Below are 25,337 nucleotides of genomic sequence, written 5' to 3'. Positions count from 1 at the left end.
ACTGATCTGACAACTATTCTGGCTGATAACAGTCATTCATTACATGCAAAAAAAACGGTGTTCGTATTAAAGTGGGGCAAAGTGGTATCCTGAGGATTAAGAGGCAAGCTACAAGTTCAATGGTTTAAAGTGTCAGAATGCCTGGGTGGAAAAAGTGAATCATTATTGTTATCTGCTCAGTGCATACATGTGCCCGTGAGAAACATTTAGAGCTCTGTACATCAGTCGGCCCCAGAGGACCGGTCAGTTTACAAATATGATCGAGAAAAGGCTGCAAGTGTGTTGAGTCAACTTCCCCCAAGCAGATTACGCAGACACACAAATCATATCTAACACTGACCGTTATCATTTCACTTGCTTATGGCTACAGTGGTCACACTGAAGAGAAACAACAGTGGTGCTGTAGAAATATATTCCAACCTGATTTAATTATTCCCCCACCAATGGATGAAATGAATGGAGAAATGGGATGTCACTGATAATGAGTCTTGAAGAAGTGCTTCTGTAATGACATTAACTATGAGCGGTGTAATGTACAGACCTGTGCAGGGTCCCTGATTCTGAATCAATAAGTGCTGTTGTTTCTCACATCTGGCCTTCTTCAGCTCGCACTCGTTGCTGTAGTTTTTTCCATCTGAGCCACAAATCTGCAAAACAATTAGGAAAAAAGCAGAGTTTCACACAATGTGTACTTTCACTCAAGGCTCTTTTGCTCACTTGACTTCTGTGTGGCAGAAACCTGTCTTTGTTAAGGCAGGCTCTGTATCTAGTGTGACCTATCATTCACCTTGACAATTGTATTTCTGCAGAAAAATCATTACTGAAGATAAACAGTTGTCTCAGTTGTAATGGACATGGGTAAAGTTATACTGTAAGCACTGTGCGTAGACCGTGTGATGACAGCTGAGTCACATCCATGACAACTAAGCAAACTGCTGCTGAAGGAGACTGTAAGGTGCATTCAAACGCATCAGGACAGAGACTACGTAGCTCTTGAATTAAGAGGGTCATTACCTGCAACGTTATTTGTAAAATATGAGATCTAGGACATGTTTTATAAAAATAAAACATAATATATTTTATGCAGTTTGAAAACTTGTCCCGCCATAGTTTTTAACTCAAAATATACCCATCAGCCACAACAAGAAAACCACCTGCCAAAACAGCTCTAAGACCTCTGAAGGCATCATGTGGTATCAGAGCCCTGGAAGGTCTGAGGTGGGGCCTCTGTCCATTGGACTTGCTTTTCCAGCTGAGATACTCAATTAGATTGAAATCTGTGAAATTTGCAGGCGAACTCAGTACACTGAGCACTTTGTCGTGTTCCTCATTCCTGAACAATGTTTGCAGAGTGGCAGAGAGCATCATCCTGCTGAAAGAAGCGGCTGCTATCAGAGGATACAGTCACCATGAAGGGGTCTGATCTGCAACAGAGTTTAGATCGATGTGATAAGACAACGTCCACATGAATGCAGGAGCCAAGGTTTCTCAGCACTGCATTTTCCAGAGCATCACACAGCGTCTGCTGGTTCATCTTTTCCCGATCCTACTGCCATCTCTTCCCTAGGTAAACAGCTCATGCACCAGGCTGCCCACATGACGTAAAACTCTTTTGTCCATTTACCCGAAGGTCCAGCTATGGACAGGGGTCAACATGGACACTCTGACGAGCTGTGATGCTCTGTGTGTTTTGACATCTTTATGTCAGGCTGCATTAAAGTTGTTTTTTTTTATCAATTTGTGTGGAATCCGACCACACAAGCAGCCTTCACTCCACACATGCATCAAGGAGACTTGGACACCAATGAGTCTGTCCTCTTGGTCGCTACGACCACTGCACAACACTTCGCAACACCTGCTGCTCTGGAGATGCTCTGACCCATCTGTCTACTTTTCACAATTTGGCTCTTGGCAAAGTTACTTTATGCTCGCCCACTTGCTTCCTAACATATCCTACCCACTGACAGGTGCCACTGTAACAAGATAATGAGCGTTATTCATTCCACCTGCTTTTAATGTCATAACTCATCAGTGTATGTCATTGTCAGTTGTCCAGAGATGTATGTAAGAATCAGGTTCATAGAACACTGTGGGCCTTAGCACTATGAAAAATGCACCAACAGTGTAAAACAAACAAGCAAAACTAGTTTTCAGTCATTTTGTCCATGCTATTTTTCTCCTTTTCCCACTTGCATGAATATATTTTGAGGTTTTGCTGAAAGACATTTAATAAGGAATTATGGAGTGAGTTAGTGAGTGAGTTACCTGTGGGGTTACATCTGAACCTGCTTTTTTTTTTTTAACCTCATATTTATTCATATAGTAAAATTTACACAAGGAAAAGCAGTTTCTGTTTGCACTGTTATGAAAGACGTATGGACGAATATCATGTGGATACATTTTGAAGTGAAAATTAAGGAAAAACTTAAGTAATAAGGCACAGTTATGACTACAATTTCTAAAGAGATTTAAACAGAAACTAACGTTCAAAAGTTTGGGGTCATCCAGACAATTTCATGTTTTCCATGAAAGCTCACACTTTTATTCATGTGCTAACATAATTGCACATGAATAAAAGGGTTTTCTAATCATCAGTTAGCCTTTCAACACCATTAACTAACACAATGTAGCATTAGAACACAGGAGTGATGGTTGCTGGAAATGTTCCTCTGTACCTCTATGGAGATATTCCATTAAAAATCAGCTGTTTCCAGCTAGAATAGTTATTTACCACATTAACAATGTCTAGACTGTAATTCTGATTAGTTTAATGTTATCTTCATTGAAAAAAACTTTTCTTTCAAAAATAAGGACATTTCTAAGTGACCCCAAACTTTTGAACGGTTGCATATACCTGGTAAACTGTGGATATGCAGTTATCCCATGAAAACAGTCAGTAGCAGGAGGTGTCTGATGCTTGTGTGGTGAGTGATTATTGCAGGCAGCTGTACCTGGTTGTGAGATACACTTTTGCAGGCGAAGTCACAGACACATCGGTCGTCCTCGGCGTCCTCGTCCCATGAGCCTCCAAACATGCGACAGCGGTCCTGTTCACAACTCTCTGCACCTGAACCTGAGCCTCCTGAGCCACAGTCTGCATAAAAATACACAAAATACACGCACGATCATTCATAAAACAAGCGCAACCACACACAAGGGAGTTGCCCCCTTGCACCAAGTAGAAACTGTGATGTAGTTTTATTCCTCTTTAACCCTCTGAGCTCCATGTAGTTTCTAAGTGTTTTTATTTCTGTCCCCTTTTTGTTCACTGTGGGCTCATTTGTCACTGCAATATAAAGTTCTACACAGCTACTGAAACAGCACAACCATGGCTAAAAGCAGGGAGAACTCACAATGATCTTGTTTGCAGTATGACACATTTAAAATGCCAAAAAAAACAAAACTAAGTTGAATTTCTTTGATAATTTATTTTACAAAAATGAAGAAACTTGTCAAACATTATTTCCGAATTCCCATGTGTTACCAATTGTCATTTTTTTAACTAAACATGCAGGAAAAAGAGACTGATACCTCAGATGAAGGTAGGTTTTCTGAATGAACAGAATGTCACAAAAGAGCAGTTCTAGCTCTGATTCCAAGTTGAAAAATTGATTTCTGTTTTACAGCTTCTGGCTCTGATAAATGATCAAATTGGGGAACTTTTTAGACAATGACGTGTCTATTAAACCTGCCAGTGGGCTTAGGGGTTCAGAGAGTTAAGTAAACTCAATATTTACACACAAAGCTTGGATAATTTATATTTCCCTCATGCTGTGACAGGGAGGGGAACCAAAGGCGCTGCTGCTAGCAGAAGATAATGACCAACTGTTGCGAGGGTTAGAGATTGACTAAATAAATTAGACATCTCTGCACCACCAGTGAGGCATCCTTTTCATTTCAATTAAATCAGAAACAAAAAAGGGAGGGAATTATTAACTCTGGCCTCCAAATGTGCAGAGAGAATTGGTGGTGAGGCCGACTTTATGGGTGCTTGCTTCCTGATATGAGAATGCAACTAATTGCAAAGTGTTCTGTAAAATCTAATTATCTCCCGAGACTTTAAAGGAAGTTGTGCCAGCTACTCTAACTAAGACCCTGAAAGGCCTTTTATTTGTTGTAAAAGTACTTGGGGAACTGCTCAAGCTGACCTTATGTTCCAGGTAGCAAGGACAAACCAAATCCCTTAATCACTTTTCAGGATTTGTAGGTTCACAAAACTTTTTACAAGAAATGCAAGGAGGGAAAAAAACTTATCCAACAGGGTTGTTTGCTGTTTCATTTAAGAAAAACAAATCGGGGCTATTGTAGAGTACAGGCAAAGAAGTGGGAGGATCCTGCTTTTGAAGTTGCAAATTTCACCTGCAGTGGAACTCCTGAGGGAGATTAGGTGAATGTGTATGAAGCAGGGAATGAAAGCAGTCAGCATGAAAGATGGAGAGAATGTCAGACATAGAGAGGCACCCTGGGGGCTCAGAGAAAGTTCATTTGAAACAAATTTGTTATTCAAAAAAGGAATGCAGTCCAACTAAAAGCTCCCAGTGCAGCTAAAAGGCTCAAAAAAGCACTCGGTAATCAAGGTGTTTCTTCCTATTCGTGTCTTCTTTTAGGGCTCATTCAGCTCTGTGTATTGATGTGCCACCTCTAATGGTGAAATCAATGTCCTTGTGATAGAAGTACCACTTAGCATAACCCGTCTCCTAAAGTAGATTATGGTCACAGCGTAGGGGAGGGGCAGGAGCAGATGGAGACCTGGTAGTTCTTTGGTTTGGGTCAGCAGCAGTGAGCTGTGAGAGATCTGAGAGGTCGATACAGTGGAGGAGCCCTCAGCTCATTATCTGTGGATAATACGAAGGAGCTGCAGGATTGTGTAGAGTTCCGGAGGCCACACCCCCCACAAACATCACGACTTGTTAAAGACTTGCTTTGTCTTCATTTTAAAGTGGCACAACCTGTCGACCCTAATCCTTTCACTAAATTTGCCGCTGTCGCAGCTTATTGATTGCGAACCACAGGTCGAGTTAAAAATAACAGTTTGTGACAGAGCTAAGAGGCTGCGTGATGACTTCCAACTGCTAGCAACATTATCACAGGTACTCAGCTTCAGATGGCATCTGAAAAGGAGAAGTCAGCCGAGGCCGGAGAAGATCAAGAGTGGCGTCAGAGCTCAGGCAGCGATGGTCGTCCTCCTGTATCCGCTCACTGTATGCCAGCACAGCATGACGCAGTAACGGAGAAAGACAGGAGTAGCCAATTCATATTCCGCTCAGGCACCCTCACAGAGACAAGATAAATAAATAAAGGAGGTAGGACATTAGAATGGAATAAATAAAAGTGAAGGGCGTGGGGGGGGTCCTAATTAGCTGTTGTTCTTTGATGTGCCCACCACCCGCGCTGCCTATGAACCTTTCAATTAATACATCCCCAGCTAAGATGGCTGTATCAGCTATTCTCTCGGCACTGCCCATCCGTTCCTTTTTACTCAGTCTTGTCAGAAGCCGCAGTCTATTTTGCCGAGGGAGCTCCATTAAGAAGACAGTATTCAGCAGTGGAGAGAAGAAAGGAAATGATCAGCATAAGAATAATGTGCAAGAAAAATAGAGACAATTTAACAGTACAAATAATAGAGGTGATAGAAAAGACCTTATTGTCAAAGCCGTGTAAAATTGTGTGTTGTTAACCCTTTGAACCCACAAACCCGCTGACACATTTGAAAGGCACGTTACTTTTTTTTTGAAATAGTCAAAATGATACCATTTATCTGAAACTGTAAAAACACTCATTTATTGGATCCTTAAATTTACCAACCACTAATTTGTGTTGTTCCTTTGAGGAAAAACAAGCCAACAAACAAGGAAAACAATCAAAGCTTAAAATTGTGATATCTCAACAAATCACTGTTTTCTGCATCCCTCATTTTTAAAAAAAAAAGAAAAAAGGTATACGCTGACGAGATTCTGTAAAAAGATGAAAGATTCTGCCCTTCTTAGCACAACTGACAAAGCCATGACCAAACTCCACTACAAGCTACAATCATGTCCCAAAAGTTCAGTAACATTTTGGATGTAAAGACAAGTAGAAAAATTCAAATGTAAATACTAAAAATCTATGGTATGTAGAGCCACCATTTTTCCCAGTGTTGGTAACACCTCAGGGTGCTTTGAAAAATGTTGTAAATGTTGATGCCATCCATCCATTGTCTATACATGCGCCTATGCATGAAATCTGCACGGTATATTTTAACTATCTGCACCTCACTATAATGCTCTTAATGTTTTATGTAAAGTACATTAAATTGTCTTGGACATGGAGGGTGCTATACAAATAAACTTGCCTTGCCTGGCCTATACACCTCTTGATCCTTATTAGGGTCGTGGGGGATTGGAGTCTATCCCAGCTGACTGAGGGTGAAGGCAGGGGACACCTGGACAGGTCACCAGTCTATCACAGGACTACACATAGAGACAATCACGCTCACATTCACACCTATGGACAATTTAGAGTTACCAATTAACCTGTTTTTGGACTGTGGGAGGAAGCTGGAAAACCTGGAGAAAACCAAGTCTGCACAGGGAGAACCTGCAAACTTGATGCAGAAAGATCCCAGGAAGGCCAGGATGCAAACCAGGGATCTTCTAGTTGCACGGCGAAAGTGCTAACCACTGAGCCGCAGTGCAGCCCCCAAGTTTTTCGAATTTTCGCTAAATAAATAATCCCAGAAATTCAGCTTTTAAGTAAATTTTTATATGAGTTATGACATTAGAACTTTGTGTTACTGCACAGAACAGATACTTCAGTTTGCTCTTCTAGTCTACTTCTAGTCCTGGTTGTACAGTTTCCACAGAGTTACAGGACTTTATATTGCAGTGTAAAATGGGCCCAGAGTGAGTAAAAATGTAAGAAAAAACATACAGAAACTGCTTGAGGTTCAGAGGGCTAAAGAAAAAAAATGAGTGAAGCAAAAAAGAGAGGAAAACATGGAATAATAGCAGATGATAAAGGAGAAAATGTGTGTGATGGACAGAAATGCAGCCTGAGGATGTCTGGTCAACCAGATGTGGTGTGTCAAAATCAGTGGCTCCAGGAGCAGCCACCTCTGATGTCATGACCTGAGTAAATGTCAACCCGGACATCGTTTGCAACAAATCCTCCCTCGTTAAGGCGTGAGTCACAGGAGATGGGAAATGACATTTGTTGAAGGATGCAGCGTGGCGCAATTTGCCTTTGTTTTTATTCCATCTATCAGTCTGTTGTATGGCCTGCTCTTGACTGATGTGACAGTGCGTTAGTCCAAATAAAGTTCCCATAAGATAAAGAGAGATGTAGCGTCACAGGTGGTGGGAAGAAGGGATGGAGTATTTAGAGGTGGCAGAAGGAATGAAGAAGTTTTATTGCCTCAACAGAAGGTTACAAGCTCAGTAATGGATGTACCATGAAGAAGAACTCCACTCATCTCCCTACAAGGAGTTTTTCTCACCCAGTCATACACTTTACTTTGCTTTTTGTGCCTTTTCATGTGCTTCAGAACTTGATCCGATCCATGCGATGTGAGGAACAGGGTTTGGACCGTGCATCACTTCTGCGATCCTGCACTCATAATCTTGTTTATTAAATGTGTATTCAATTAAAAAATGACCGGGGCCCCCATAGGTGATGCACTGCTCTCAGTTGCCACTTTGTCAGTGTCGAGAAAAGGAGCTGAGGCCAGGCCTACCCGGGTGTGAAATTAAACAGGTGATAAATTTCCCTGTATGGCTACCAGTGAGAACACTGTCATTTTTCATTACTGCTAAATAAAAGGCGGGAGAAAACAACTTCCATTTTTATGCTATGTGCTCCCCCCCTCCCAGCAAGACTAATGAGGATGGTTTTTAAGGCAGGTCTACGCAAGTACATAAATCACATGTTCAGTTCCTCTCCAGGCTTATCTTGGATTTGAAGTATGAAGTGGGGGGGTGGGGTTCTGTATGCTGGTAATGTACAGCTTTGTTGCTGTCTACAATAGAGCTACAACATACAGAACTACATTTTGTCACACAGGTGCTGTATTACACAATATATACTCCTAATTTTGCCCAAAACTTACCACTCATACATCCAGGCAGGTGTGAATATATCAGCAACAAATCCTTTTTAAAGGCATGTAGCCAAAGACAGGCAGCACAACACAGGCATTTCACAGGGAAAACCAGCAACTTGGTTTTGCCTGTTTTACATTCACACCAGACGTCCTGTGGAGGGTCTGGGTCAGATTTGAGGGGGCTGAAAGAATCAGGGAAAGAGCCTGCAGAAAAAGACAGAACTAGTGGTTGCCCCTAGGGTGAAATTTATCGATTTCAGACAATCCCATCTCCACCCCTATCTGTGAAAGCATTGGTGACCCTTTTGTCAAGAGGCACAATTTTGATGGAGAACACTACAAAATGGAGAGAGACATGAGTGGGTGGGACAGCAGGGAGCGACGGGGAGTGCAAAAAAAAAAAGAAAAGAAAAGATTCTATTGTGCGAGCCTGATGGTTTTCGCTGAATCAAAATGAGCAAGTGATGGAAAAAAGGAGGATGTTCACAGACAGTACGAGAGAGGGAATAAAATCGAAGAACGAAGCCATCAGGCACCACGAGCAAAGAAATGCCCTTGGGGAGGCAGATGGGAGCATTTTTGCCTGATAACAGACAACCAACAGACACTGAGGAGGATGTGTGTGGTGACAGTAAGTCTGCATTGAAGGCATACAGTTTCACACTTCTTCATGCTCCACATACAAAAAAGGTCACTCATCTCAGCCAATGGAATGATGTTAAATCGAACACAAGAAGCTTTGGCGGCACGATTCGCCTCACAGGCCTAGCGCCAACATGATAGACAATGGTAGGAAGAAAAAAAAGGGAGAAACACCCCTGGCTAGCAATCAAAATGGAAGTGGATTCCCCTCATCTCTATTTGCTCTGTCCTCCATCTACCTCCCCTTTTCTTCTCTCCAGCCATGCCTCCTGCTGGCAGGTGTAATCTGCTCCCCTTCACACCTTGTCAGAGGATGACTATGTTCAGTGTGATGACCCACTTGCCACAGGGGAACAGCATTGCCACTGTCTGCATGACAACTAGAGGTTGGCATGTTGCTCCCTCCAGAGCTGTACCCTAGACGGGCTGAGCGAGGGACTGTGATATCCCGCCTTGGTCTGTCAGTGCTGATCACGATATGATCTGCACGGTGAATTAGGTCTCATTTATACAGAATGTGGAAGAACGACAGCGCTACAGGCACAGACATCTGGGAAACTCCTATTATGTGCCATCAGTCACACATTTAAAACCTAATTGGATAGAAGGGCTTGTATTGTAGCTATCACAACACAAACAAAGAAAGCCAAGCTCCCAATAAAGCTGAGTGAAAAATCCTGTGCTGTCATGTCTCATATCGCATATTGAGGAAAATGCATGTGATGCTTGGGGTGACCAGAAGTGCTCTGTAGCCACACCCTGATATGTGCACCATTACTGAAATGGGTCTTTTTAAATCAAGGCTCAAAACCTTTCTATTTAAAATGGCTTTAGCTGCGTGATAATGTTTCATTTTGATTTTATGTACTAACTTTTAAATGCATATTTTAGTGCTGTTTTATTGCTGTTTATTTTTATTGTTTTATTGTATATTTTACTACTTTCTCTGTTTTGAGTTACTGTATTGTTTTTAAGTTGTTCTTTTGGGGGGATAGAAATAAATTTGGATCGATTGATTGATTGATAACTGCCAGCCGGCTGCTCAGAGATCTGAATTTTAACAAACATAATATATTCATTCACTAATTTCGGTCTCCCATACTTTTTTGCAATTCTTTTGCGCGTCTTGCATAACCAGACCGCTGAAACAGAGCTGTGTAAAATGGTCTGGCTGCACCTCATTATCAGTCTGCTAAAGGTTGAAAAAAAACTCTGGTGTCCTTTCTGTTTGTTATTCTTTAAAGCAATTACAACTGATGAAGAGGATGAAGCAATGATGAACACTCAAAATAGTGACTGGGGAATTGATTTAGTGCAACATTTGCACACAGTAAGATGATCATTAAAATGACTAATTCCCAAAAAGAAACTGGCAGGTCTGTCTTACTGCATGACTCAAACCTTGGGCATTAAAATTGAAAAGAAATTTTCAGTGCGTAGGTTGCTGCCCAAAGGTTGCTGCTCCTGTTTCTTGCTGGAAAGAGGATTTTGATGGTAACACGCTGAAACTGAAATGGTGGAAGAAAGCTAATGGCAAACTTATACCTGCAATCAAAATCCACTGAGTCAGACGAAAGGCATCATAACACTGAATGAGAACACTGACCTATTGTAAATAATGGATTTTCATTTACTCAGACAGCAAGTAAAAATGGGGAAAGATCCATAAACAACAGCTGCAGTAAATTAGTGGAAAAGTACGTTTGAACAAACAAATACCCAATGATTTTGTTTCAGCTGACCTGAACTTAATCTCTCCAAAGTAGTTTTTGTTCCCGTAACAGGTTTTGCTTATAGATGCATACTGTGACTTTTGCAAGGTTAGACCAGCAGCACGCTGCTGGTAGCATATGCCACCATTATGAAGATCCACAGATGACTAAATACAGTACCACAGGTCAGCTGATGAAGATGATTACACCACTCCAATGGCCGATTGGTTAACATAATTATACCATTTCAAAGTCCATTTCCTACCTTCATCACAGCTGCCAGGCTTTGCCACATCAATTCTCCTCTTCTGCATGCAAGAGGACATGCGGAGTTCACACTCGTTGTCATAGGTGGTGCCATCACTTCCGCACACTGGGGAGTAGGCCTTGCCTGAGCACTGTGGGCACTCACACTTATTCTGGACACAACGGGCGCCCCAGGCACAAACAGTGCTGCCACATGTTTCTGTATTAGACAAACAGCAGAGGGACAGGTCAGAGCACTGTGGGTCATTGCTAAAAGGAAATATTCATGGAGTTATTGTGATAGATCTTATCCATATAGACATTAAAATGCTTCTCTAGAGTAGATGCATTTTGTATTGTCTTTAACTCAACGGTTCAAGATTATTTATTCTCCATAACTGCCTCTTTCTTGTATATATAGTTTTTACTTGTTCAGTGGTATTTGTTTTTCTTGTAAAGCGTCCTTGGGTGTCAAGAAAGGCGCTTACAAATAGAATGCATTATTATTATTATTGTTATTATATTTAAATGAGATTTCTCTTTTCTTTTACTAATTGTCACTAATGCCATTTTAATTTGTAATGAAAAATACACATGGTACTTTTGCAATTCTACATCTGAGTATCCAGCTAATATTTGAACTGCCTGTCTGTAGTTGTATGAGGTTCCTGTTGGGCTCTATTTTCTGTTACACTTAATTTAATGCAGAGCTATTGGAAAACCCTTCATACAACTTCCAGTCTAAACTCTCAGGACTCAGGATCCATGCTTATGCCAAGATCATTCATGTTCCTTTGATGTTTCGGATACAAAAGTGATGACATACTGTAATTACTGGACACATACTGCATAAGTGTATGCATTACTTACTGCACTCTCCTTGGCTGACCACTCGGAGCTCCATCTGTTCTGTGCAGGCCCGCACATGCAGCTCACACTCACTGTTGTAGGTGGTACCATCGTTGCCGCACACAGGCTGGTGGGACTCCACACACTCCGATGGACACACACACAGCCCGCTCTGGGCGTCGCAGATTGCCCCAAAAGAGCAGTTGGCACAAGCTTCATCTAGATGGAGATAAGCAAGATGGCAGAGACTTAGTGTGTGTGTTTATTTGTGTGTGCTTCAGGTGTATTTACATGATTTCAGGGCCAAGACAACTGTAATAAATGCAGCGGATTTTGAAAATATGAAGGTTCTTTCACGCTGTTCATATTTGTTGTGTTGTAGATAGGGCTGAGACCTTAACGCGTTAATTTTGATTAATTAATTACAGAAAAAATAATGCATTAAAAAAAAAAACCCGCATTGAATTGCACCTTTCTCAGTTCCCTAATTTCTAGCACACCAGTAACACTGATGCACACGGCCCGTGAGGTGGTGGTAACGCACCTAAAGTTTGTTTGCCAGCCGTGAAGAAGATTCACAGGACGCACTGAGTGAATCAGCGCACACGAAAGTTTGGTGAACAGTGAAAGAAGACGAGACCACATTGACCTTGTTGGGTGGAGCGTTTTCTTTTAAAAATCTTCCCGATGGCAGCTTGGATAAAAGCGTGGTTGTGTGCAAAATTGTGCAACAAAGAGTTTTCTTATCACCACAGCACTTCAAGTCAGCGGCATCACTTCAATGCAAAACATGTTGCTGTTAGCACCAGAGCTAATGTTAGCTATGACAGTTCTGGTCCCGGCAAACAGTGTAGCCATCCCAAAATAGACTACTTTTCAAGACAATTAAAGTGTTTGAGGTTACAAAAAGTTTTAAAATGTTGAATATAATAGCTATAATTGCACTTTGAGTTTGCAGTAATCTGTCGATGTAGTAGAAAGATGAAAAATGCACAAATAAATATAAATAAAACGTTTAAGTTCACATATATGTCTATTCATAGATTCAGTCGTCAATTAAAATTTATTTGAATTGAAAAACTTTGCTTATTGTGTCATATATTGCTATTTGACAAAAATTTTAGTAATTGCGATTAATACATTTCAAAGCCTCTAATTAATTAGATCAATTTTTTAATCTTGTCCCACCATTAGTTGTAGACTTACAATGGTTTTGATTTATCTTCTGTTGTCAATATGCAAACATATTAAAGTGCACTTCAACTGATCTCGTTGATGGTCCTGTGGATATAAGCTAGCAAAGAATCAGTTTTTACCTTACTACATATCCTTTGGGAAGCTTTGGACTGTTTACTTTTGGATTTGGATTGTTTTTACTGTGCATATTTTCACAAAATACCCATCACTAAAATCCTGGGATTACACAATTTTGTGGTCAATAGTGAACTTATATTCAACTCACATCAATATATCATAGTAAAAAATAACTGCCAACCTGCTACGTTAAGATGTTTTTGCATGCATAAAATAAAATGCATCCATAAGCCAATGAAATAGTAAAATATGTTTTGTTTTTGTTTTTTTTCTTTATCTCACGCTTGATAAGCAGCGTAGCTGCACATCCACAAGGAGGGGAGGGATGCAAAGTTAAAATTCTGAGCAGGAGAATTACAAAAAATATGCTTAAGCGCATAAAGTTCCCAGGAGCGTAGTAGTCTCCATTACTAAATAAATTTCAAACCACTCTTTCTAGAACTGACACTAAATAACTGAACACAAAAAAGCTTGAAAATTCTCAGTAAAAATAGGAGAAGCTACCAGAAGGAGAACCATCTCTGCAGCACTCCATCAGTCAGGACTTTATGGGAGAGTGGTCAAAAGCTGAAGCTACTCCTGAGAAAAAGCCTCATGAGAGCCTGGTTGGAGCTTGCCAAATGACACTTAAAGCATTCAGAAAGCATGAAAGAAAAGATTCTCCGGTCTGATGAGACAAGAAATGAACTCTTTGGCTTGAATGCCAATTTCTGTATCTCGTGAAAGCCAGGTACTGCTCATCACCTATCTACTACCATCCCTATGGGGTAGGACAGTGCCAGTACCGTTTTTTGGAGATACTTCAGAGCAGAAAGTACTGGGAAACCAGTCAGAACTGACTAACAAATGTTACACTTGCTGGTTGTATTTATCGGTTTTTAAGGCTGACAATATCTACTTTAGAAAGCTATTTTCCACCACACTTCATACTGAATCAGGTGGACCATCTCTGTGTTGTCTCTCCAAAAGACAGCACTGAGACACCCAGAGGGCTTAGGGAGCTTTTGAGACTTTTCCTATTAGTTGGAGGATTCAGATGGATCGTCTCTTGAGGAATAGTTTGTTTCTGTAGGTAAAGTTTCTCGAAAAAGAAACAGCAAGGCAGAGTGATGTGACATGAGGTTACAAACGACTGAGAAGGTAAATGCAAGGTCTCATACACAGACAGGGCTGTTCGTAGAAGCCCCTTTCCTGTGACACCAATTACACCAAGGAGATTGCATTAGCCCAGCTCACTATCAAATCAATTAGGGCCAGGCTAATAACCAACACTGATTTAGCACTAATTGAGAGGCAAGGCTAGTCGATGGAACCTTCCACGTTATTAATCTGTTTATTGCTCTTTTAGAGCCCTTCATTTCCCTCATCTCTCCATCTAGTGTTGGCATCCACTCCGTATTTAGATTAACAACCTTGACCATGGATTAGATATGGCAGTAAATGGCACTTAATATACAGCATATTGCTTGTAGGAGAAAATGTGTCATTCTATGTTAGCAAAATGACACACTTCCATGAAGTCAGACCTAAATGAGATTACATGAGCAGGACATGCAGGACAAATTTTCCTCCTAAGCTAATGGGTACTTTTGGTCTTGGGCTGTTGCTCATAGTTGTCCTTATCGCTCTTGTTCCAGTTTGGGAAATCGTGATGCTAAACCACCCAATGATTTTTTTGTTAATAATTTTGCAACAAAAGTTTTTAGAATGCCTTGACCTTCTAAATGTCACTGGGTCTGCCCACAGAGCAAGGTTTATTTTATCTTGTCTGAAAAATTTGGTGTAGGATTGATAATGTGAGAATGTGAAGACTCTTGCTATTGGCATTCCTCGAACTCCCCTACAACTAGATGGCTTCCTAGTTTTATAAACCATTTCGAGCTTAATTCAACTTCTGTGTAGAAACGGAGGAAAAAATAGTTGTCCAGCTACAAACTGCATGATCCTGCCCCCTAACTGCTTGTTGGTCTGGCCTTTCCAAAAGAAGCAGCTGCCTCACTGTCAGTCAGGTTTATTCACTGTCTAAATCTGCTTCTGTTAACTCTAAAATCTCTCATCAAATGTTCTGCTGTTAACTGCAAAAGTGAACACAAGAATCTTCATGCACTCCCAGCATTTGATGAACTAAACATCCCTATAATAATTGGAAATTCCATAGTGTTAGTGTGTTGAGCAGCTAATGTAGCTAACATTATCATTAGCTTTAATTGCTGTTCCAAGCTCTCGCTCTTCAAAGGTAAAACACTGATTTTACTATTGCAGCATTAGGGCAGACCTTACTAATATTGTTCTGTGCTTAATGTAAGCAAATCCCTGCAACCAAAAATCTTATGCAAAGTTTTCAGAGAAGGGTAGAAGCGACTTTAGCACCATAATAATATCCATGCGTTCGGAATGGAATATGATAAAATGACATAATACTTTGATGTTGGGGTACTCATATTGTTTTGCTATGTTGTTTAAGTCTTACACAATATATTGCTGTCACTCCTGTCCCTACAATGCAAGTGGGTCTGGAAGTTTTAGCTGAAAAAGATAATAAGATGGAGAAGCTCATCTGCTAAGGTTTTCCATGATAAAAATAAATAAACATAAAATATGTGCCTATAAAATAGGGTGCTGTGGTCGTGGCTCCTGTGTGGTTGCAGCAGCTATAAATCAGGAAGTAGCGGTGGTGAGTGTTGTCCTTTATCAGGCCCTGTGTCCTGATAGTAGCCTCGCTTCTTTATCAGCTCCTGCCCCTCGCACCTGGCTCTCTGTGCTGCCTGATCCTCCAGACAACATGCATCACAGTCTGAGAAGGAGGGGAGCTTCAGCTCAAAGCACGGAGAAGAGGGGGGAACTTTAGCTACAACTGATACTGTTAAGAAGTGCACTTTTTGTCATCTCTGATTCAGTCAACTCCAAGTCTGTCATCACTGATGTGACTGAAGGCAACTTCACAACCATGGAAATTTCAGATTTTAATGTAAGTCCAGCTGGGCATTATGACACACAGATATGGCAATAAAAAGTGAGAGGTTAGTGTGCTGATATTACAACATGGGATCTTTCATATCATTCATATAACTTTCATGTCCACCAATGCAAGAATGCCTCTAGTCAAGAAAAAGATCTCCTGTATAACACACAATGGATTTTTCATGTGCAGAATATAAAAAGACCTAGTCTTAGCTATATTCCAAAAATAAAACAAATAGTTAACTAAAAACGTTCCAGTACTACAGCAAGATAACCCAGGCGGCCATCTGGTTAAGGCCAAATGAGGCTGGAAGTTGGAACCAGGATCTGGCCAACAAATGGCTGTCAGATACGGAAATGTTTTAGGTGCATAGAGATGGCTGACCATCAGATTCCCTTAGGATGATATTTGGCAGGATATTTTCATAGCATTCATCACAAATCTGGCATGAGTCTTCCGATATGGCAGTTGGAGGGGTAAACCATTTTGGTGCTTGTGAAATCTATATTCCTAAAAAGTCAGATGCTGTATTAAAAAAAAGAAAATCAAAACCTCAAAAAAATCGTCATATCAGACATACTGGGATCTAGAATTTTGAAGTAATCTGAAAATATCTCAAAGATGTAAGCAGATGAGTAACAGCTGTGGAAATTTGAATGGCGTGTTAACAGCTAACGACGCATATAAAACTAGGAAACCACTCAGAGAGCGCAGTACTCCGCTAAGGTTGTTCATTCCCCCATATGGCATTGTCAGAAATGCAGCATTTCGTTTTTTAGGAATGCAGCATCTGTTTATTTATTAGTTATTGATGATCAGAAATCACAGCAACATAGAATGTGGTCATTTATATAGATGTACCCACAAACAAAATGACGTTACACCGAGCACAGGTGTGTGTTATGCATGTGTACGTTATGTACGGAAACCAAATCATGTGACCAAAACTTGTAGCGGACGGCAGGAATCGATGGGTCTTGGAAGCACCGCCACAATTTCTTCAGTTGTTTTATCTATTATTTATTTAAATAATAATAGTAATAATAATAATAATAATAATAATAATAATAATAATAATAATAATAATAATAATAATAATAATAATCTGCAACGGTCGACTTCTAGTGGGATCGCAATCATGTGATGGTCAGCAGGCAGCTGACGCATTGTTCACTTGTTGTCATAGTTACAGTGATGCCATGCTGCTATCTTGCAATGAATGAGAAATCTTAACAAATCTGTGAATCCAGACTATAAGCCGCATCACTGCCAAAATCTAATCATTTGGTCCTTGTGCCACTTCTGAACTTCCCTGAAAATTTCATCCAAATCCATTCATCCGTTTTTGAGTAATGTTGCTAACAGACAGGCAGACAGACGGACAAATGTACGCCGATTGTCACATAACTCCGCCACATTCCTTGGCAGAGTAATAAAGTCTCATGTCATGTCACTCTAACCTCCAAACCAAAGCTTTTTTTCCTTTTATTTATTACTTCCTAGAATTTCATCAAGGTCTCCTTGAACTCCCCTGGTTATGGAGACAGCAGCCCTGCCGTTGGTTGTTGCACCGTTACAGCTTCTGTTGTTGTTCTTGGTGGCAGTATTGTTTGTGGTTTTGGCAGACAGATTGAGGAATAGGCGCAGGTTGGTTTAAAAAGTGCCCTTGAAAGCATGAAGGATTGACTGACTGAGAAGAAAAAAAAAACAAAGACCCTCTAGCTCTGCAGTATTTTGTTGATATCCTTACCAGGAAAAACCTGAACTACAGCTGAGGGGTTCAGGGCGCAGTATTACCTCAGGATTAAGCAGGAAGAAGTAGGCTAGTTTGTGTTTTGAAGGCTTGTGAACATGGCTGGGTGATAACAACTCCCCTGTTGATGCCTGTCTGGCCGGTACACTATTAACTCTGCCTCCCACTTTCTTCACTCCTCCTCATCTTATTTACCTCAATCTCCTTCCCTCCCCACATTTATCACTTTCCCCTCCCTCTTTCCTCTGCCCTCTTCTCACCCACCACTCGTATGCTGCCGGCATGACCTATATTTCTTACTCAACTGAGAATATCATTTCCAACACCTGTGGGAGAATAAAGGGGGAAGTTGTTATTTCCTTTCCTCAAATGATTCAGGCACATCTGCTCTCATCTGTTTGGGTAAAGCCATATGAATGGCCTTTTTTTGCGGACACGACTGATATCCAGCTAGGGGGTCTATTAACCGAGTGCACTTCTCCCAGCCCACCTTACAAGGTTGCCTGCCTCTCGAATGCAGGAAGGGGGAAAAATCTCAGAATAATAACAAATGTCACTCATATTGCTATCAGGTTGCACCTGAGCCATATAGATAACCAGTATTTTCCAGCCCGGAGGGAAGGAAATGAAATTACGGCTCAGTCCATGAGAGGCTGTAGAAAGCCACACACACACAAACACACACAGCTGCGCACATGCACAGTTCCTTTGCCTGTTGTGGCACTTCTCTCACCTCTTCCACTCTCGTTGCCCTCACTGCCTCCTCCTTTTGAATCTGGAAGCCATAAATATGACAGCTCACATTATAGAGCACTTGGATAGAAATAACTACCTGAAGGCAGAGTGTGTTTTTTCTCTACTTTTCTGCTCCATAAACATGTATAGCACATTAGTGGTGGGAATAGCCTGTGATAATTAGGTGAGATAATAGCTTAAGTCAGTCAGTTGTTATGGTGCTGAATAAAGCCCAGTAAAGCTGTGCAAACAGCCCAGAAATAACCCACATTATCATTGCCATCATTCCTTGGCTGGCTCGTGCTTGGCAAGCCAATGCTTCAGCATTTTTATGGCACCATTGCGCTGACGTAGGCCTGCTCCTCTGGGAGCCAAGAACCATCCACAGTGCTGGATTACAAACAGGGACCCTCCACTCCGCCAGCTCGCTCTACCTCTCGCTTTTCAAAATAAAGACTATTCATTACCGCAGAGGGACCTCAGGCCGACAGAGGTGCCATCTACCTGTGGTGTGGCGCACCAAATTCCCTCAGCCAGCCTGCCCACTGACCAAACATTGCTCTCAATCCATTTCTTGTTGGCGTACATCCTTTACACATGCTGGATTTCAATTTTATATAATGCTGGGAGGGAAATATGATGGATGCAATACACAAGCAGGCAGAGAGTCCACACAGGACCTCTCCAACAACCAAGTCTCTCATCTCCTGAAAAAAAAAAACCTAAATCACTACTCATTAAAATGCAAGGTTTGCACAAAGCCGGGACCATAAACTGCACTCTTTAGGACAAAACAGTGGAGAGCAACTTCATATCAGCAGAGTAAAACTAATTCGGTTGTATTGATCATTCTGCTAAGTGTTCAGCTCATTCACAAATACAGCACCACAGAGGCCAACTGATTCCAAATGGTACAGTTTGGAAAATATGCAGGAAAAAAAAATCTATTGTAGTAAAACTGAGTGAATGAGGTAACTGAGAGAGCCGGGCCAAGGGGCTAGTAACTGCTGTACTTGTGCCCAGTGTGTGTGAAAAGTAAATGGCTTGACTGTAGACAGGGAAGGATACTCAATCACCAATTAGAGTTCATGGGAAAACTGGCCTTGCAAGATGGCATTAAGTCATCAAGAGCATTTACTATGTGAGTTTACCAAGCTGTAAAAACCTGTCCATATGGCCGCGTGCCTGCATAGTGAACATGAAGATATTTTTAGCACTTGAAGCTCTGCTGGTGTGCTAATGACTAGCTGATACGCCGACACTGCAAGACAAAGCCAAGTGACTCATGTAGCCAATTACAGGCAAGTGTGCTCCATGCTCTAATACATTGGGAGTAAAGTGCATCTTCACTTAAAGGTCAAAACAGGCAAATTGGAGTCTTGGTGTTGAAGAAGAGCACTAGAGAACAGATGAAGAGCAGCAGTTGTTAAGAACTGTATTATTGACTTTGTAGGATGTCAGGGGGCCACACATGATTACAACACTCTGTGTGGTAATTGTTAATTGTTACCATCTCTAGATTATACGTTTGCCTCTCAGTGATGCAGCACTATTAATTAATTTGAGCTGAATTATATTCCACAGGGAGACAGAGGGTTTCCTTTCTACCTGTAAGCTCTAATTCACACTATGTGATAGTAATGTGACTGCACTACAAACAACTTGGTGTACAGGGTTGCAGAAAATAATTATTTACATTGTTGATTCATTTGTTGACTATTTTCTTGATTAACTGATTGGTCGTCTGGCCGATAAAATGTCAGAAAATCATGCAAAAACTTAAACTCCAGAACAACAAACGTCTTGATTTGTTCACAACCCAAAGATATTCAGTTTACTGTCATAGAGGAGGAAAGAAACCAGAAAATATTTAGAGAATGTTGACTTTCATTCTTTGTCGGTGATTCATTTATTAGTTACCATTAATGTAGCTCTGATGGTGTAAATGTGTATAATGTGCCACCATACGTAATTCCTGCAGTTACTCACCACAGGGTCCTTTGTGTTGGATGTGGATGGCCTTCTGCAGGGCGCAACCCATTGCCCGCATCTCGCAGGGGCTGCCGTAACTGTGCCCGTCGGATCCGCACACAGGGTCAGACGTTTGAGGACAGGCCTCGGGGCACTCACACACCGGCTCGTTGTTCTTGACCACGCACACAGCCCCATGTTCGCACTCCTTATCCAAACAGGGGCTCGGTAAGTTGAGATCTGAAGGCCGACCAACCAAGACATAGACACCAAAGTTAGAGAGAGGATAGTAAACAGGGTAGCTGAGAGGTGGGGAGAATATAAAGCAGAGGTTGGAGAAAGGTCTGGGTCTGGAAAGGGCATAGGTGATAGGGAGGTACATTAGAATATAGCCACTTGGAGAACTGCAGGTCTTTGTGTTAGAAAGGGTTTGGGGATGAAACAGATATGATGGGATATGCAATACGGCCCTACTCCTGTGACACCTCTGCTTCCTCAGCTTCCTATGTCATTTCCTCATCATTGTGCCTATCCCGATGTATCCTGAATCTTTGAAGAGTCCACCGAATCCGGTGGCATGAGGACAGAGGATAAAAACATGGCCCTGTAGCACAATAGAGATGAAACAACCGGCCAACAATGGTTGCGGAGCCTTTTTTTTTCAGGCAAGTAAACGCCTGGATTAATTGACGTTCCCAGTGTGCCCCTTCAAAGGCTGCCATTTGCATCCCAGCGAGAGCCACTGCTTCAGCCAAAGCTGGTTGAACTGACATGGAGGAGAAAGAAAAGGAAAAGGAAGAGCATGGGGGATAGAGAGAGACAGAGAATATGTAGAAAATGAGAAAAGAGAGAAAAAAAAGCAAGTCGCAAAGAGAAGAAAGGACTCTCTGCTTAATAATTCAAAAAAGGCAAGCTCCTGGGCAGAGGCAGATATGAAATGTGAACATCAGAGGTGTCTGCTTCAGTCTCTCCCTCTCACACACTAACTCCAGCATGACTTCATTAAAACGAGGACTGGATTTTGCACCTATGATTCTCCGTGGTGGCAGATGTATGGAAACTGGGCTGATATAACCTGACTTGATCAGGAGAAAGTGGAAACCTGTAAAAATGGTGAGAACAATGCTTTGATCACATCATCCCATCCGCAGCTTCCCATCCTGACTTAATCAATTCTTTATAGCTTAGTGTGTCAGTGAAAACATTACATGGCATACCGAAGCCGGGTGCCAGTGTCTCACTGAGAGCTGTAGGCTTTGCTTGATGGTTGGAGACAGAGGCCTTAAAGTGGGACGGTATACACTGCCATATTGAGAGTAGTCCAAACAAGCGGTGATAACCTGGTTCCATAGTGATTTTCATTTGGAGGGTTTCACACATGAGGGGTGGATCGCTCAGCTAAATGCAGTGTGTCTGCAGATTAGGGGAAAATGCAGACGGAGGCATCAAAAAGGTTCTGATGAGAAGTATGGGTGAAAATTGAAAGAGGTGCATTTTGCACCCAAAGTGAAACAAAACTTCCTCCTTCTCTACCCCTACCTTGGTTTCAGCTTTGGTTCGGCGGTTGATGGTGCTGTCATGGAAACTGCCCCTTGTAATGACACCACCCATGGCTCCATCATTATTGAGGCCATTATGGGATTAGATAGCAGCACAGGGGGGCTGACTTGGCATGCTTGGAGCCTCATGATTCATTTATCAGCTCGGAGACATTGAGTAGAGCCTCAACTTGTAGCGCTAATGCAGGGGTAAATTATCAATTGATAACACAGATGGTGGCAATTAGCTTCACTCTGATTAAGGCAATGGGAAGAGTATGTGAGCTAACGATCAATGCCAGCTAAACATCTTAGGACCAGTCCATGTGGAGTATATCTTTAAAATATGATACACAGTAACAGTAATGTAAGGTATAGATATGAACCCTATGAACCCCAAACCCTGTAGGCGGGTTTCAAAGGCTTGTTATCTTTTAAACAATCACCAAGGTTACACCATTTATCAAAGCCAGAAACTGTAAAAACAGAAAGAATCGTCAGATATTCAACTTTCTGATGGTCTCTGAACTGCTAATTTGTAATGTGCCACTCTGTAGGGAAACATTAACAGATTTAAGCTTAAGATTGTGATATGTCATCAAGATCATTTTACTCTATGTCAAAAGTAATCAAAAAATGTATCTATAATGTATCTAAAATGTATTTCCAGTTAAACTGTAACTGAACTGCAAGCCGTGTTTACATAGAGCAGGTAGCGTATATTGTATAGTATGCAGAGTTACCATTTTTTCCAATATAGGTAACACCTGTCGGCACATTGAAAAATGTTGTACATATCGATTCCTTTTGTTTTTTCGATGTTTATAAAATAATTAATCAAACAAAGTTTTATAATTTATGATACTAGAATTGTGTTTTACACAAAAGACAGGTTTGAATTCTGTCTACGTCTAGTGCTGCTTCCATTGAGGTGCAGGACTTCATATTGCAGTAATGCAAAAGAAGTATGTGACAGAAGTGAAAAACATTCAGGAACTGCTTCAGGATCAAATGGGGTTAAAACAACAAGCTGCAGGGGAAATAATACAAGTTGTCCACTACACTCTGATGTTTGTGTTTATGTTTTCCTACTAAGTTGCAGCTGGAACTGAACTAATTTTTCTGGATTCCGAGCAAGGACACCGGCTCCCTCATTTCCGAAAGTGAATGTTTCAGATTAGAAGGTGGAACATTGCTATTGATTTCTGTGTTTTGATGCCAGGCTGCTGTTTCAAAGGTGCTTGGAGGTGCCACATAAATTTGTAAGCTGCTCAATGCTGCTCATTTGGGTAGCACTTCTAAAACAATTGTTTCCCCGTGATCTCATTTCAACACCTTGCGTGTGTCTGCAAGTGTGTGTATGTAACAGTTGTAAGCTTGTGATCCGGGCTTAACTATACAACCTTGGCCTCCATAAAAGTTCACCAGCCCACTTCCCAAGGATGGGCTCCTAAAACACAACTGCAGCCTCCGATAACGCCTTTGTTTCCCATTCTCTTTGTTTCACACTCATGAAAAAGATGAAAGAATTCCCCTCCAAAACTAATTTTTTATCATCCTCAGCCTCTGGGGGGCAAAAACTCTGCCTGACTTATTAACTGGAGACGGTGTAAGAGAGAGAAAAAAAAAGGCAAATCTCCCCAAGTGTGAAAATCTTATGACACAGTTAAAAAGTGAAGCTGTCTTTTAACTCTCTCTTGGATGCAGGCAGAAGCTTTGAAATGGCAGCCTGTCACAACTAAGGCTTCTCGGATGGTGTTCGCAAGCCTTTTCCAGCTCTCTGTCTCTCCCTGGTCCTCTCCCAAACACTTAAATCCATCCTTTCATGCATGTATCAGTGTTTCTGTCAGGCAAGTCCAGAATAAACCAAAGTTGCTGGGTTTAAACCAAGCTATTTATATGTGAAAATTAGCTTGACAGCTGAATGGGAACATCTGTAGTGCCAAACAAAGAGCACAGTAGCCAAGGCATTGTTTTAGTGGCTGAGCAGGTGCAGTGAATTGTCATGGAAAGTCAGGGGAAAACAGTGAAGGAAAAAAAAAAAGAGGAATAATTTTTTCTAATCAAGGATTCTGCTCTACTAGCGCGCACTCTGCTCTGTTTCTGTACTACCACACCAGTTGAGAGGACTTTACATTCTGCGTGTCACCCCCGTGTATCCTCCCCTGCCAGCTGCTGTGTAACTTTTCTTTTTTAATTAGTGTGGTACTTGAATAGTGTGGCCCCACTTTAGCACTCGGAGGGGATTATTTCAAGTTCCGTGTCAACTCGCGCCAGCAGAGGCACTTGCGGGCCACATCCAAAACTGAGAGCGCACAGTCCTCTGATGTCCTGATATGTGCTTACCTGTCTGCCTGAAGTATTATCACTGCCCACTTAGTAGTGTTATCTGACACATGAAGTGGCAAGGACACCACAGTGTAACTTCTTAAGCTTAACAACCCTTTGTTAACAACCCTTTGTTAGGTTGCCGTGATGGCGCAGCAAGCTGTGATAGGACTTGGACTGTGACTCTGTCGTCGCTGCAGCAAGCAGGCGTACACTGTTAAACCTCCCCCCCCGTAACATGTCAGGGAAATGCTGGGAGATTATTTTGGCGAGCGTTTTCTCCCATCTCCGCTCAGCTCATACATATGTTAATTGGACTTTTCCCCCTCGGGTTTGTGTGCACTTCCAAATCGCTCCCCATATTATGCAGGGCAGTGAATCGGTGTAATCCAGGTGAAGCTTGCAGTAGCCAACTGGCAGGGAGAATCACCTACAACTGTAACCTATTACAACACAGGACTCCGATAGGTTGCAGCCAATCTGCAGAAAACACCACCTTCTGTGTGTCTTCACCTGGGGGGCTTTGAGCCGATTCCCTTTGCCTCACTCACATTAAAAACATTTATGTATCATATTAGTCGAGGGAAAGGGAGGTGCAGAGAAAAGACTATATTATCATACAGCAAAGGCATACCCGCAGGCTGTGTCTGTCTACCACTGAATACTTATCACAGGCAGGAGTCGAGCTGAAGCCTCTTTGTGCATTTACAACTAAGTGCTGTTCTTCAAAATAGATACAAGCAAAAACAGCATGGGGGGAAGACGAAAGACAAGCTGGGATCCCTGATCTTGTGACATGTACCTATCAGAGGTGAGATGACATGTAAACACTGTTTAATCCCAACAACTGACTTCATCATCAGGATGTGTGTCACACAAAGTTTCCTCAGATTCCTCAGACTGATGAACACAAGAAAAACATAAAAACTGCAAAACTGGAACAGTAAATCGCAGCATTTATTGAATGTCCAATCAAGTCTGCAGCAGGAAAAGAGCCACAGAAGAAACCAAAAATAAAACTGGAAATGTAGAAATAGCAAGAACGATGCGGTTGATCGCGGCCCAATGGCACGCAACACCCACGATGCCTCGAGTTGCTTCTGACACCTTGTTGACCCACATTTCTCTGCAATTTCTGCTCAATGACAGCCTGCGGCCGCAGTAAGTGGACTGGCGGTCCCTAGCTGCTGTCGATCTGGCTCCCTCGGCA

General features: G+C 41.7%; 1 protein-coding gene across 10 annotated transcripts in view; it reads right to left on the bottom strand.

Moving 5' to 3' along the window:
• Nucleotides 1-25,337, bottom strand: part of agrn (agrin) — a 309,753-nt gene that overhangs the window by 58,658 nt on the left and 225,758 nt on the right. For 9 of the 10 annotated variants that reach the window (XM_035947335.2, XM_055013259.1, XM_055013257.1 and 6 more), the window contains 5 exons: nucleotides 20,280-20,501; nucleotides 11,548-11,745; nucleotides 10,697-10,897; nucleotides 2,952-3,094; nucleotides 542-647 (listed from right to left, as the gene is read on the bottom strand). The exons of the other annotated variant lie outside the window; for it this stretch is intronic. In XM_035947335.2, coding sequence (XP_035803228.2) covers nucleotides 542-647; nucleotides 2,952-3,094; nucleotides 10,697-10,897; nucleotides 11,548-11,745; nucleotides 20,280-20,501 — 870 coding nt within the window. The remainder of the gene's footprint in view (nucleotides 1-541; nucleotides 648-2,951; nucleotides 3,095-10,696; nucleotides 10,898-11,547; nucleotides 11,746-20,279; nucleotides 20,502-25,337) is intronic. 10 annotated transcript variants of the gene reach the window in all.

Source organism: Amphiprion ocellaris, chromosome 8 (assembly GCF_022539595.1).
Source record: "Amphiprion ocellaris isolate individual 3 ecotype Okinawa chromosome 8, ASM2253959v1, whole genome shotgun sequence".
Lineage (NCBI taxonomy): Eukaryota > Metazoa > Chordata > Actinopteri > Pomacentridae > Amphiprion > Amphiprion ocellaris.
The sequence above is the reverse complement of the archived record's forward strand: the minus strand, read 5'-3'. Positions and strand labels throughout refer to the sequence as shown.